At 48.5% G+C, this 14670-nt stretch overlaps 1 protein-coding gene across 1 annotated transcript in view; it reads left to right on the top strand.

The window, feature by feature from the left end:
* The window catches only part of elapor1 (endosome-lysosome associated apoptosis and autophagy regulator 1), a 62333-nt gene that overhangs the window by 9409 nt on the left and 38254 nt on the right, over window positions 1–14670 (top strand). Inside the window, exons 3-8 of the mRNA XM_034172295.1 lie at window positions 1725–1905; window positions 1984–2131; window positions 2212–2292; window positions 2394–2499; window positions 2579–2728; window positions 12019–12107. Of these exons, the coding sequence (XP_034028186.1) occupies window positions 1725–1905; window positions 1984–2131; window positions 2212–2292; window positions 2394–2499; window positions 2579–2728; window positions 12019–12107 (755 nt within the window). The remainder of the gene's footprint in view (window positions 1–1724; window positions 1906–1983; window positions 2132–2211; window positions 2293–2393; window positions 2500–2578; window positions 2729–12018; window positions 12108–14670) is intronic.

Below are 14670 nucleotides of genomic sequence, written 5' to 3'. Positions count from 1 at the left end.
CTATAGGGGGATCACACTCTTCAGCCTCCCCGGTAAGGTCTATTCAAGAGTACTGGAGAGGAGAATTCGACCGATGGTTGAACCTCGGATTCAGGAGGAGCAGTGTGGTTTTTGTCCTGGTCGCGGCACACTGGACCAGCTCTACACGCTCCATCGGGTGCTCAAGGGTTCATGGGAGTTCATTATTTTTATGGACAGAATTTCTAGGCGCAGCCAGGGTATAGAGGGGGTCTGGTTTGGGAACCACAGAATCTCGTCTCTGCTGTTTGTGGACGATGTGGTTCTGTTGGCTTTGTCAAATCAGGACCTTCAGCGTGCACTGGGGCGGTTTGCAGCCAAGTGTGAAGCGTCCGGGATGAAAATCAGCACCTCCAAATCCGAGGCCATGGTTCTTGACCGGAAAAAGGTGCTTTGCCCTCTTCAGGTCGGTGGAGTGTCCTTGCCTCAAGTGGAGGAGTTTAAGTATCTCGGGGTCTTGTTCACGAGTGAGGGACGGATGGAGCGTGAGTTTGATAGACGGATCGGTGCAGCATCTGCAGTGATGCGGTCGCTGTATCGGACCGTCGTGGTGAAGAGAGAGCTGAGTCGGGGGGCAAAGCTCTCGATTTACCGATTGATCTATGTTCCGATCCTCACCTATGGTCATGAGATTTGGGTTAGGGTCATGACCGAAAGAACGAGATCGCGAGTACAAGCGGCCGAGATGAGTTTCCTCCGCAGGGTGGCTGGGCGCTCCCTTAGAGATAGGGTGAGGAGCTCGGTCACTCGGGAGGAGCTCAGAGTCAAGCCGCTGCTCCTCCACATCGAAAGGAGTCAGTTGAGGTGGCTCGGGCATCTTTTCCGGATGCCCCCTGGACGCCTCGCTGGAGACGTGTTCCGGGCACGTCCCATTGGGAGGAGGCCCCGGGGAAGACCCAGGACACTCTGGAGGGACTACATCTCTCGGCTGGCTTGGGAACGCCTTGGGGTTCTCCCGGAGGAGCTGGGGTAGGTGTGTGTGGATCGCGAGGTCTGGGTGGCTTTGCTTGAGCTGCTGCCCCCGCGACCCAACTCCGGATAAAGTGGAAGAAAATGGATGGATGGATGGATATACGAGGTCTGTTAGAAAAGTATCGGACCTTTTTATTTTTTCAAAAACCATATGGATTTGAATCACGTGTGATTGCATCAGCCAAGCTTGAACCTTCATGTGCATGCGTAAGTTTTTTCACACCTGTCGGTTGCGTCATTCGCTTGTGAGCAGGCTTTGTGTGAGCAGTGGTCCACCCCTCTCGTCGGATTTTTATTACGAATAAAATGTCAGAAACTATGAGAGACCTCCAGGTGGACACATTCGGAAAATTCAGATGGCTTTCAGGGACGATTTTATGGGGATTACACAGATTAAGGAGTGCTCCAGCCGGTTTAAAGACGAGCTAGGCGCTTTTTGTCACAATATCATGTACCAATAGATTAATGTATATTTTGTGCTGCTGAATCACGACTTGCTGTGAGACCAGGTTGCACTATGATATTGCAATCACTGGTGCAAAATATAAACTATTGAATCATTTTGGTTGCATGAGAGAAGCACAAAAGACCAGAAAAACAGGTATTTTAATGACATATCTCCTCAGTGGTTATGGAGTATTTTTGGCTTCAAATTTTAATATCTGTTTCTAAAACACCTGTTGACCTCATTAATCCATAGGATGAAAGATTCTGTCATGTTGCCCTTTCGGTAGCTTTCTCTTGCAGGGAAGGCGAGTTCCTCGACATGCAGTCGCAACAGTGCCAGCAGTGTGCCGCCGGCACCTACTCTATGGGCACCGGTGTGGCTTTTGATGATTGGGACGGCTTGCCGACAGGTTTTGTCACCTATGGCGTGAACACGAATGACGGCAACGCCCACGCAAACTGCTCCAAGTGAGTTTTCATCTTTGTTCTGACTGCGTTCGGATGGGTCATGAACTGTTTTTGTCATCTGCTGCTGATGTCTCACAGGTCAACCTGGACACCAAAGGGCGATCATGTAGCCTCAAACACTGACGAGTGCACTGCAACACTCTCTTATGCTGTCAATCTGAAGAAAGCTGGAAGTGTGTCATTTGAATATTTCTACCCTGACAACAGCATCTACTTTGAGTTCTTTGTAAGTATGTTAAAAGGCTTGCTGCTGGGGGCACAAACTCATTTCAAATGGGATGTTTGGTGACTTTATTTTTTCTGTAGGTCCAGAATGACCAGTGCCAGTCTACAGAGTATGAAAACCGATGGATGACGATCTCTGAGAGCAACTGGAGCAAATATGCAGTTTGTTTTGAGTCTAGTTTTTACTCTGTATGTAGACCTCTGGTTATTTGCTGCAGAATTTTGTCACCACATTCTGCTCCCCCACATTTTGCTACGTACAGGTCAAGCTGAACAAAGGAAACAATGTGCTGTACTGGAGAAGCACAACGTACGCTTTGCTGAACAATGCTGTCAAACCTATATTGTTGAGGAATGTTACAATCTCAGGTAGATAACAGTGTCCTGTGTTATATTGTGTCCTCTCCTCTGCTGCCATTTGTCTTAATGATAGAAGTGTTTCTTCCAGGCGTGGCCTATACCTCAGAGTGTTTCTACTGTAAACCTGGCACCCATAGTGCAAGCACAGGATCTGCACACTGCACCCCCTGCCCTGCTGATTCCTACTCCAACAAGGGTGCAACTGTGTGCCACCAGTGTGAAAACAATACATACTCAAGTATGATGTCTTCTTGAAATCAATGGTTATGTCATTGTACAAAAAATAGCTGCATCTTATGTAGTCTGTCATCACAACATACATAGTCATCATGCTTTGTCTTTTCATGCAGTATCAAAGAAAATTGCAATACTGAATAGAGACCCACAATTTTTCACACTTCTTTGTTATTATCAGCCGATATGGTGTTGTTTATTTTGGTAGATGGACTCTACAGCTAATCAAATATTTAAACCTCATCCAAACCATTCTATAGTACCAATACGGAATCACTAGCAATGAAATAGTATTTGTAATAGTATTTATGTTGGGAAAGTGTAGTGACACGGACCCACAACAGGGGGCGCAAATGAACGGTCAATAGATGAGCCAAAAGGTAACAATTTAATGTTGTGAATGTGCACAACGAATATACAGACAATCTCAGAATATCATTACAGTCAATCCACAAAGGTGACGTGTGGGCAGGCTCGAGGATAGAAGACGTCTGTCCTGAGAAGAGCCGGAACCACACGATTTCCGCCGCCCCAGAACCTGGTGAATACTGGAGCCGCCAAGTCCCGAATTCCCAGGTGATCACCGTCCCCGACTGTCGGATCTGGTACTGCTGGCGAAGAACAAAGACAGTCAAGTGTGGGTGTGTGTACACCCAGTAACAACAACGGTGGGAATGCCACCTCCACCTCTCACTCAATATGGTGCAGAGTACCTCAGTGATTCCTCAGGGGAAAAGAGTGCCGTCCTGCACTCACTCAGCCTCCACAGAAAAAGGAACCGGTACTCCTGCAAACACTCACAATATACAGATATATTGCAAAAAACACAAACGGCTGAGGATATTACCTCCAATGAAGTATGATATCTCGGCAACGAGGTGGAGATGACGTCTGGTCTTTATGGAGTGAGATGATGTTGAGTAGATGGGTGACAGCTGTCAAGAGGTAATGAGTGACAGCTGTCACCCCCGGCTGTGTCCATGGCGGCAGCGCCCTCTCGTGCCTGAAGCCCGCACTTCAGGCAGGGCGCCCACTGGTGGTGGGCCAGCAGTACCTCCTCTTCCGGCGGCCCACACACAACAGGACCCCCCCCTCAACGGGCGCCTCCTGGCGCCCGACCCGGCTTGTTGGGGTGTCGACGGTAGAAGTCGGCCAGGAGGGCCGGATCCAGGATGAAGCTCCTCTTCACCCAGGAGTGTTCTTCGGGTCCATACCCCTCCCAGTCCACCAAGTACTGGAACCCCCGGCCCATCCGACGGACGTCCAGGAGCCGGCGCACCGTCCAAGCCGGCTCCCCGTCGATGATCCGAGCAGGAGGCGGCGCCGGTCCGGGAGCACAGAGGGGTGAGGTGTGGTGAGGTTTGATACGTGACACGTGGAAAACCGGATGGATCCGCAGTGAAGCCGGGAGTTGGAGCTTCACTGCGGCAGGACTGAGGACTTTGAGGATCTTGAAGGGGCCAATGTACCTGTCCTGAAGTTTCGGGGAGTCCACCTGGAGGGGGATGTCCTTCGTGGAAAGCCACACCTCCTGCCCGGGCTGGTAAGCAGGGGTTGGGGATCGCCGGCGGTCTGCATGGGTCTTCGCCCTCGTCCGGGCCTTCAACAAGGCAGATCGGGTGGAGCGCCACACCCGATGGCACTTCCGCAGGTGGGCCTGGACCGAGGGCACACCGACCTCTCCCTCCACCACGGGAAACAACGGGGGCTGATACCCCAAACACACCTCAAATGGGGAGAGGCCGGTGGCAGAAGACACCTGGCTGTTATGCGCATACTCGATCCAGGCCAGATGGTTACTCCAGGCCATCGGGTGCGCGGATGTGACGCAGCGGAGGGTCTGTTCCAGTTCCTGGTTGGCCCGCTCTGCCTGTCCGTTCGTCTGTGGATGGTACCCGGACGAGAGGCTCACGGTGGCCCCCAGTTCCCTGCAGAAGCTCCTCCAGACGTGTGAGGAGAACTGGGGACCACGATCTGAGACGATGTCGGAGGGTATCCCATGCAGACGGACAACGTGGTGGACCAGGAGGTCTGCTGTCTCCTGGGCTGTTGGGAGCTTCGGGAGGGCCACGAAGTGGGCCGCCTTGGCGAAACGGTCCACTATCGTGAAGATGGTGGTGTTGCCCTGGGACGGCGGGAGGCCCATGACGAAATCCAGGCCGATGTGGGACCAGGGGCAATGAGGCACCGGCAGCGGCTGGAGGAGACCTTGGGCCTTCTTATGTACTGCCTTGCCCCTGGCACAGGTGGCGCAGGCCTGGATATATTCCCGGACGTCGGCCTCCATAGACGCCCACCAGAAGCGCTGCCGGACAACTGCCACCGTCCTTCACACCCCTGGATGACAGGAGAGCTTGGAACAGTGACAGAAGTCCAAGACTGCAGCTCTGGCCTCTGGTGGGACGTACAGACGGTTTTTCGGACCGGGTCCGGGCTCCGTGCCAGGGCCTCCCGGACAGTCTTCTCCACGTCCCAGGTGAGGGTGGCCACGATAGTGGACTCCGGAATGATGGGCACCGGTGGATCCGACAGCACCGTTTTGACTTCGTCTTCGTGTACCCGGGACAAGGCATCCGATCTCTGGTTCTTGGTCCTGGGGCGATAGGTGATCCAGAAGTCAAAACGTCCGAAGAACAGTGACCAGCGGGCTTGCCTGGGGTTCAGCCGCTTGGCGGTCCTGATATACTCCAGGTTCCGATGATCAGTGTAAACCGTGAATGGCACAGATGCTCCCTCCAGCAGGTGTCTGCACTCCTCAAGAGCCTCTTTCACCGCAAGGAGTTCTCGATTGCCGACGTCATAGTTCCGTTCAGCCGGGGTCAACCTGCGTGAAAAGTAGGCACACGGGTGAAGAACCTTATCGGTCTCTCCGCTCTGGGATAGCACGGCTCCTATCCCTGAGTCAGAGGTGTCCACTTCAACCACAAACTGGCGGCTAGGGTCGGGCTGCACCAGAACTGTGGCAGACGAGAACCGGCGTTTCAACTCCTTGAACACGACTTCGCAACAATCCGACCAGGTGAAGGGGACTTTTGGAGAGGTCAGGGCTGTCAGGGGGCTAACTACCTGACTGTAGCCCTTAATGAACCTCCTGTAGAAATTAGCAAAGCCGAGGAACTGTTGCAGCTTCCTACGGCTTGTTGGTTGGGGCCAATCTCTCACCGCCGCAACCTTGGCTGGATCAGGGGCGACGGAGTTAGAGGAGATGATAAACCCCAGGAAGGACAAAGACGTGCGGTGAAACTCGCACTTCTCGCCCTTCACAAACAGTCGGTTCTCTAATAACCGCTGCAGGACCTGATGTACATGCTGGACATGGGTCTCAGGATCCGGAGAAAAGATGAGAATATCGTCCAGATATACGAAGACGAATCGGTGCAGGAAGTCCCGCAAGACGTCGTTAACCAAGGCCTGGAACGTCGCGGGGGCGTTGGTGAGGCCGAATGGCATGACCAGGTACTCAAAGTGACCTAACGGGGTGTTAAATGCCGTCTTCCATTCGTCTCCCTTCCGGATCCGAACCAGGTGATACGCATTTCTAAGATCCAGCTTAGTAAAGATTTTGGCTCCATGCAGGGGGGTGAACACGGAATCCAACAATGGCAACGGGTATCGATTGCGAACCGTAATCTCATTCAGCCCCCTGTAATCAATGCATGGACAGAGTCCGCCATCTTTCTTGCCCACAAAAAAGAAACCTGCCCCCATCGGGGAGGTGGAGTTCCGGATCAGCCCGGCGGCTAATGAGTCCCGGATGTAGGTCTCCATTGATTCGCGCTCAGGTCGTGAGAGGTTGTACAGCCTGCTGGACGGGAACTCAGCGCCTGGAACCAAATCAATGGCACAATCGTACGGACGGTGCGGGGGAAGGGTGAGTGCCAGATCCTTGCTGAAGACATCAGCAAGATCGTGGTACTCAACCGGCACTGCTGTCAGATTTGGAGGGACTTTGACCTCCTCCTTAGCCTGTAAACCGGGAGGAACCGAGGATCCTAAACACACCCGATGGCAGGTTTCGCTCCACTGAACCACCACCCCAGACGGCCAATCAATCCGGGGATTGTGCTTCAACATCCATGGGAAGCCCAAAATCACGCGGGAGGTAGAGGGAGTTATAAAAAACTCAATCTCCTCCCGATGGTTTCCAGACACCACCAGAGTTACTGGTTGTGTCTTGTGTGTGATTAAAGGGAGGAGGGTGCCATCTAGTGCCAGAACCTGCAATGGCGAAGGAAGCGCCACCAGAGGGAGCCCTACCTCCCTTGCCCATCTGCTGTCTAGCAGATTCCCTTCTGACCCCGTGTCCACCAGTGCTGGGGCTTGAAGGGTTAAATCCCCGCTCAGGATTGTGACTGGGAGTCGTGTGGCAGTCTGTGTGTGTCTCACTTGAATATTTTGACCCCCCTTAGCCCAGTCTCTAAGGGCGAGTGTTGTCGTTTTGGCCGTTTGGGGCAGTTTCTCTGTGTGTGCTCCTTAGAGCTGCAGAGAAAACACTCTCCACGGATCAGCCTCCTCATTTTGGCCCTGTGCGTTTCCCTAACAACGTCAGCAGGGGGAGCTGTTGCCCCACAGAGCGCTGCGGCTGTGGAGCGTGGGGAGGGCGGCCCCTTTTTCGAACCCGGAAGGGAGAGGGGCGGCGCGTATCCGGTCACGTCCTTCGCCTCGCTCCCGACGGCGTTCCTCCATCCGATTGTCTAACCGTATAACGAGATTGATAAGCCCATCTAAATCCCGTGGTTCCTCCTTAGCTACCAGCTGCTCCTTCAGAACCCACGACAGTCCGTTTATGAAGGCGGCGCGGAGCTCAACGTTATTCCAGCCGGACCTCGCAGCCGCGATGCGGAAGTTGACTGCATAAGCGGCTGCGCTCTCGCGTCCCTGTCTCATTGACAGCAGCACAGTTGAAGCGGTCTCTCCTCTGTCAGGGTGATCAAACACTGTTCTGAACTCCCCCACAAACCCAGTGTATGCTGATAACAACCGTGAGTTCTGTTCCCAGAGCGCCGTAGCCCAGGCGCGTGCCTTACCCCGAAGCAGAGCAATCACATAAGCTATTTTACTAGCATCTGACGCGTACATGACGGGACGCTGTGCGTAGACGAGCGAACACTGCATAAGAAAGTCCGCGCACGTCTCCACACAACCTCTGTACGGCTCAGGAGGGCTTATGTATGCTTCAGGGGATGGTGGGAGGGGTTGTTGAACCACCACTGGAACGTTTATATCATGCACAGGGTCGACAGGAGGACGAGCTGCAGCAGCGCCCTGAGCGCTCGCCGCCACCTGCGTGGAGAGAGCTTCCACCCTGCGGTTCAGGAGGATGTTTTGCTCGGTCATTTGATCCAACCGAGCCATAAAGGCGGTGAGAATGTGCTGCAGCTCACCAATCACGTCTCCTGCAGACGCCTGCGCTCCCTGCTCTCCCATTGGTCGTTCAACAGCCGGGTGACGCCCCTCGGAGTCCATGACGCTGGCCGAGATATCCTGTTGGGAAAGTGTAGTGACACGGACCCACAACAGGGGGCGCAAATGAACGGTCAATAGATGAGCCAAAAGGTAACAATTTAATGTTGTGAATGTGCACAACGAATATACAGACAATCTCAGAATATCATTACAGTCAATCCACAAAGGTGACGTGTGGGCAGGCTCGAGGATAGAAGACGTCTGTCCTGAGAAGAGCCGGAACCACACGATTTCCGCCGCCCCAGAACCTGGTGAATACTGGAGCCGCCAAGTCCCGAATTCCCAGGTGATCACCGTCCCCGACTGTCGGATCTGGTACTGCTGGCGAAGAACAAAGACAGTCAAGTGTGGGTGTGTGTACACCCAGTAACAACAACGGTGGGAATGCCACCTCCACCTCTCACTCAATATGGTGCAGAGTACCGCAGTGATTCCTCAGGGGAAAAGAGGGCCGTCCTGCACTCACTCAGCCTCCACAGAAAAAGGAACTGGTACTCCTGCAAACACTCACAATATGCAGATATATTGCAAAAAACACAAACGGCTGAGGATATTACCTCCAATGAAGTATGATATCTCGGCAACGTGGTGGAGATGACGTCTGGTCTTTATGGAGTGAGACGATGTTGAGTAGATGGGTGACAGCTGTCAAGAGGTAATGAGTGACAGCTGTCACCCCCCGCTGTGTCCATGGCGGCAGCGCCCTCTCGTGCCTGAAGCCCGCACTTCAGGCAGGGCGCCCACTGGTGGTGGGCCAGTAGTACCTCCTCTTCCGACGGCCCACACACAACAATTTATCTTAAATCAAAAATCAAATCAAATCAATTTTATTTATATAGTGCCAAATCACAACAAACAGTTGCCCCAAAGCGCTTTATATTGTAAGGCAAGGCCATACAATAATTACGGAAAAACCCCAACGGTCAAAACGACCCCCTGTGAGCAAGCACTTGGCAACAGTGGGAAGGGAAAAACTCCCTTTTAACAGGAAGAACCCTCCAGCAGCACCAGGCTCAGGGAGGGGCAGTCCTCTGCTGGGACTGGTTGGGGCTGAGGGAGAGAACCAGGAAAAAGACATGCTGTGGAGGGGAGCAGAGATCAATCACTAATGATTAAATGCAGAGTGGTGCATACAGAGCAAAAAGAGAAAGAAACACTCAGTGCATCATGGGAACCCCTCAGCAGTCTAAGTCTATAGCAACATAACTAAGGGATGGTTCAGGGTCACCTGATCCAGCCCTAACTATAAGCTTTAGCAAAAAGGAAAGTTTTAAGCCTAATCTTAAAAGTAGAGAGGGTGTCTGTCTCCCTGATCTGAATTGGGAGCTGGTTCCACAGGAGAGGAGCCTGAAAGCTGAAGGCTCTGCCTCCCATTCTACTCTTACAAACTCTGGGAACTACAAGTAAGCCTGCAGTCTGAGAGCGAAGCGCTCTATTGGGGTGATATGGTACTATGAGGTCCCTAAGATAAGATGGGACCTGATTATTCAAAACCTTATAAGTAAGAAGAAGAATTTTAAATTCTAGAATTAACAGGAAGCCAGTGAAGAGAGGCCAATATGGGTGAGATATGCTCTCTCCTTCTAGTCCCTGTCAGTACTCTAGCTGCAGCATTTTGAATTAACTGAAGGCTTTTCAGGGAACTTTTAGGACAACCTGATAATAATGAATTACAATAGTCCAGCCTAGAGGAAATAAATGCATGAATTACTTTTTCAGCATCACTCTGAGACAAGACCTTTCTAATTTTAGAGATATTGCGCAAATTCAAAAAAGCAGTCCTACATATTTGTTTAATATGCGCATTGAATGACATATCCTGATCAAAAATGACTCCAAGATTTCTCACAGTATTACTAGAGGTCAGGGTAATGCCATCCAGAGTAAGGATCTGGTTAGACACCATGTTTCTAAGATTTGTGGGGCCAAGTACAATAACTTCAGTTTTATCTGAGTTTAAAAGCAGGAAATTAGAGGTCATCCATGTCTCTATGTCTGTAAGACAATCCTGCAGTTTAGCTAATTGGTGTGTGTCCTCTGGCTTCATGGATAGATAAAGCTGGGTATCATCTGCGTAACAATGAAAATTTAAGCAATGCTGTCTAATAATACTGCCTAAGGGAAACATGTATAAAGTGAATAAAATTGGTCCTAGCACAGAACCTTGTGGAACTCCATAATTAACCTTACTCTGTGAAGAAGATTCCCCATTTACATGAACAAATTGTAATCTGTTAGATAAATATGATTCAAACCACCGCAGCGCAGTGCCTTTAATACCTATGGCATGCTCTAATCTCTGTAATAAAATTTTATGGTCAACAGTATCAAAAGCAGCACTGAGGTCTAACAGAACAAGCACAGAAATTAGTCCACTGTCTGAGGCCATAAGAAGATAATTTGTAACCTTCACTAATGCTGTTTCTGTACTATGATGAATTCTAAAACCTGACTGAAACTCTTCAAATAGACCATTCCTCTGCAGATGATCAGTTAGCTGTTTTACAACTACCCTTTCAAGAATTTTTGAGAGAAAAGGAAGATTGGCCTATAATTAGCTAAGATAGCTGGGTCAAGTGATGGCTTTTTAAGTAATGGTTTAATTACTGCCACCTTAAAAGCCTGTGGTACATAGCCAACTAATAAAGATAGATTGATCATATTTAAGATCGAAGCATTAATTAATGGTAGGGCTTCCTTGAGCAGCCTGGTAGGAATGGGGTCTAATAGACATGTTGATGGTTTGGAGGAAATAACTAATGAAAATACCTCAGACAGAACAATCGGAGAGAAAGAGTCTAACCAAATACCGGCATCACTGCAAGCAGCCAAAGATAACGATACGTCTTTGGGATGGTTATGAGAAGTAAGATGTCCTAGCTTTACGGATGGCTTTTTTTATAGAGCAACAGACTCTTTTTCCAGGCTAAGTGAAGATCTTCTAAATTAGTGAGATGCCATTTCCTCTCCAACTTACGGGTTATCTGCTTTAAGCTGCGAGTTTGTGAGTTATACCACGGAGTCAGGCACTTCTGATTTAAGGCTCTCTTTTTCAGAGGAGCTACAGCATCCAAAGTTGTCTTCAATGAGGATGTAAAACTATTGACGAGATACTCTATCTCACTTACAGAGTTTAGGTAGCTACTCTGCCCTGTGTTGGTATATGGCATTAGAGAACATAAAGAAGGAGTCATATCCTTAAACCTAGTTACAGCGCTTTCTGAAAGACTCCTAGTGTAATGAAACTTATTCCCCACTGCTGGGTAGTCCATCAGAGTAAATGTAAATGTTATTAAGAAATGATCAGACAGAAGGGAGTTTTCAGGGAATACTGTTAAGTCTTCAATTTCCATACCATAAGTCAGAACAAGATCTAAGATATGATTAAAGTGGTGGGTGGACTCATTTACATTTTGAGCAAAGCCAATTGAGTCTAATAATAGTTTGAATGCAGTGTTGACTGTCATTCTCAGCATCTGTGTGGATGTTAAAATCGCCCACTATAATTATCTTATCTGAGCTAAGCACTAAGTCAGACAAAAGGTCTGAAAATTCACAGAGAAACTCACAGTAACGACCAGGTGGACGATAGATAATAACAAATAAAATTAAAGTAGAAGGATACATGAATTGACAGCATACTTGCCTTTATATAGATGCAGTTGTGTGTTTTTCTCCATATGCGTCTTTCACACAACAGTTGTGAAAATGTCTAATTATCCAAGCTACATGCAAATATACTGCTGTATTTTCTGGTTAAGTGATTCAGCGGCGTGAAATGTTTCTTATCACTGGATCTTAACATGAGCTGTGCTTCTGTTTTTCCAGAGGCTGGTTCAAGCAGCTGTAAACCAAGACCTCCATGTACCCCAAATGACTATTTTTACACCCATAGTCCATGCAGCTCTGAGGGCAAGGTAACAAAACAAACAAACAAAAGCAAATAGATTTATTCATGCAGGTGAAAGAGATCTGATGTAGCTGTTATTTTTCTTGAAAAAAATAATTGTTTGGACTGATTGAACCGCAGCACTACCTGTGTAAGGGGTCGTCAGGGACATTATTCAGAATTGGCATGCATACGGTGCATCCGGAAAGTATTCACAGCTCTTCACTTTTTCCACATTGTGTTATTTTACAGCCTTATTCCAAAATGGAGTAAATTTATTTTTTCCCCTAAAAATTCTATTCACAACACCCCATAATGACAACATGAAAAAAGTTTTGTTTTTTTTTGGTGCAAATTTATTAAAAATAAAAATCACATGTACCTAAGGAATCACACCCTTTGCTCAGTACTTTGTTGATGTGCCTTTGACAGGAATGTCAGCTTCAAGTCTTCTTGAATATGATGCCACAAGCTTGGTGCACCTATTTTTGGGCAGTTTTGCTCATTCCTCTTTGCAGAACCTCTCAAGCTCCATCAGGTTGGATGGGGAGCATCAGTGCACAGCCATTTTCAGATCTCTCCAGAGATGTTGAATCAGATTCAAGTCTGGGTTCAGACTGGGCCACTCAAGAACATTCACAGAGTTATCCTGAAGTCACTCCTTTGATAGCTTGGCTGTGTACTTAGGGTCATTGTCCTGCTGAAAGATGAACCGTCGCCCCCGTGTGCAGTCAAAAGCGCTCTGGAGCAGGTTTTTTACCCAGGATGTCACTGTATATTGCTGCATTCATCTTTCCCTCAATCCTGACTAGTCTCCCAGTTCCTGCCACTGAAAAACATCCCCACAGCATGATGCTGCCACCACCATGCTTCACTGTAGGGATGGTGCCTGGTTTCCATCAAACATGACACCTGGCATTCACGCCAAAGAGTTCAATCTTTGTCTCTTCAGACCAGAGAATTTTGTTTCTCATGGTCTGAGAGTCCTTCAGGTGCCTTTTGGCAAACTCCAGGCAGCCTGCCATATGGCTTTTACTAAGGAGTGGCTTCTGTCTGACCACTCTACAATACATACCTGATTGGTGGATTGCTGCAGAAATGGTTGTCCTTCTGCAATCTTCTCCTCTGTCCACAGAGGAATACTGGAGCTCTGACAGAGTGACCATTGGGTTTTTGGTCACCTCTCTGATTAAGGCCCTTCTCCCCAATCGCTCAGTTTAGGCAGGCGGCCAGCTCTGGGAAGAGTCCCGGTGGATCTGAACTTCTTACATTTATGAATGATGATGGCCACTGTGCTCACTGGGACCTTAAAACAGCAGAAATGTTTCTGTACCCTTCCCCAGATTTGTGCCTCGAGACAATCCTGTCTCAGATGTCTACAGTCAATTCCTGTGACTTCATGCTTGGTTAAATGTGGGACCTTATATGTTGACAGGTGTGTGCCTTTCCAAATCATGTCCACTCAACTGAATTTACCCTAGGTGGTCCCCAGTTAAGCTGTAGAAACATCTGAAGGATGATCAGTGGAAACAGGATGCAGCTGAGCTTGATTTTGAACTTCATGGCAAAGGCTGTGAATACTTGAGTACATGTGATTTCTTAGTTTTTTTTTATTAGTATTTTTAATTTTAATAAATTTCCAAAAAATCTCAACAACAACAACAAAAACCCAACCCTTTTTGCACATTCTCATTATGGGGTATTGTCTGTAGAACTTTGAGGGGAAAAAATTGTTTCATAAATTTTGGAATACAGCTGTAACACAAAATATGGAAAAAGTGAAGCACTGGGAATACTTCATGAATGCACTATACACACGTGTGTGACAGTGGAGAGTGTGATAGTAGGAATGACAGATGCTTTCAAAGTGGAGGTGGGATTGCATTTAGGATCTGCTCTGAGCCCTTTCTTGTTTGCAAAGGTGATAGGCAGGTTGATGGATGAGATCACAGGACTATGATGTTTGCAGATCACATTGTGATCTGTAGTAAAGATAGAGAGCAGGTTGAGATCAGCCCATATGCTCTAGAGCAGAGGTCTCAAACCGATTCCAGAAGGGGCCAAGAGGGTGCAGATTTTCTTTGCAACTACCTGCTCCACCAGGTGATTTCACTGATTAACGGATTCCATCTGCTCAAAGTGATGTTAATCAGTCATCAGAGGGAGTTATTCCTTAGGGCCCCTTCACACATAACCCGAAAGATGCAGAAACCAGAAGAAAATCTGCAAACCAAACATGAAACAGGGAACCACGAACCATCATGCGCGTGCACGAACACAGTGCGAGCAGCTGGGACGTGTTGCACCACATCGCGCCGCTGATGTGGAGAAAAATAAAATAAAAAACAGCTGTATAATTACTGAATATCACTGGGTTGATATAAATAATAAATAAAAGGAGATGCAATACAGAACCCTGCGGTTAAATGACCTTGGTTAAATAAAAAATAAATGCCACTCATGGTAATTTACAAAAGCTCTGATTACCAGATGGAAACTTTACCACTGCGTTACAATCACTGTCTTATAACAGGAGCATGAAATGGCTAAAATCAACAACAAGAGAAATGTATTTAAAACAAAAAAAGACG

Source organism: Thalassophryne amazonica, chromosome 6 (assembly GCF_902500255.1).
Source record: "Thalassophryne amazonica chromosome 6, fThaAma1.1, whole genome shotgun sequence".
NCBI lineage: Eukaryota > Metazoa > Chordata > Actinopteri > Batrachoidiformes > Batrachoididae > Thalassophryne > Thalassophryne amazonica.
Note: the sequence above shows the minus strand (reverse complement) of the source record. Positions and strands in the feature narration are given on the sequence as shown.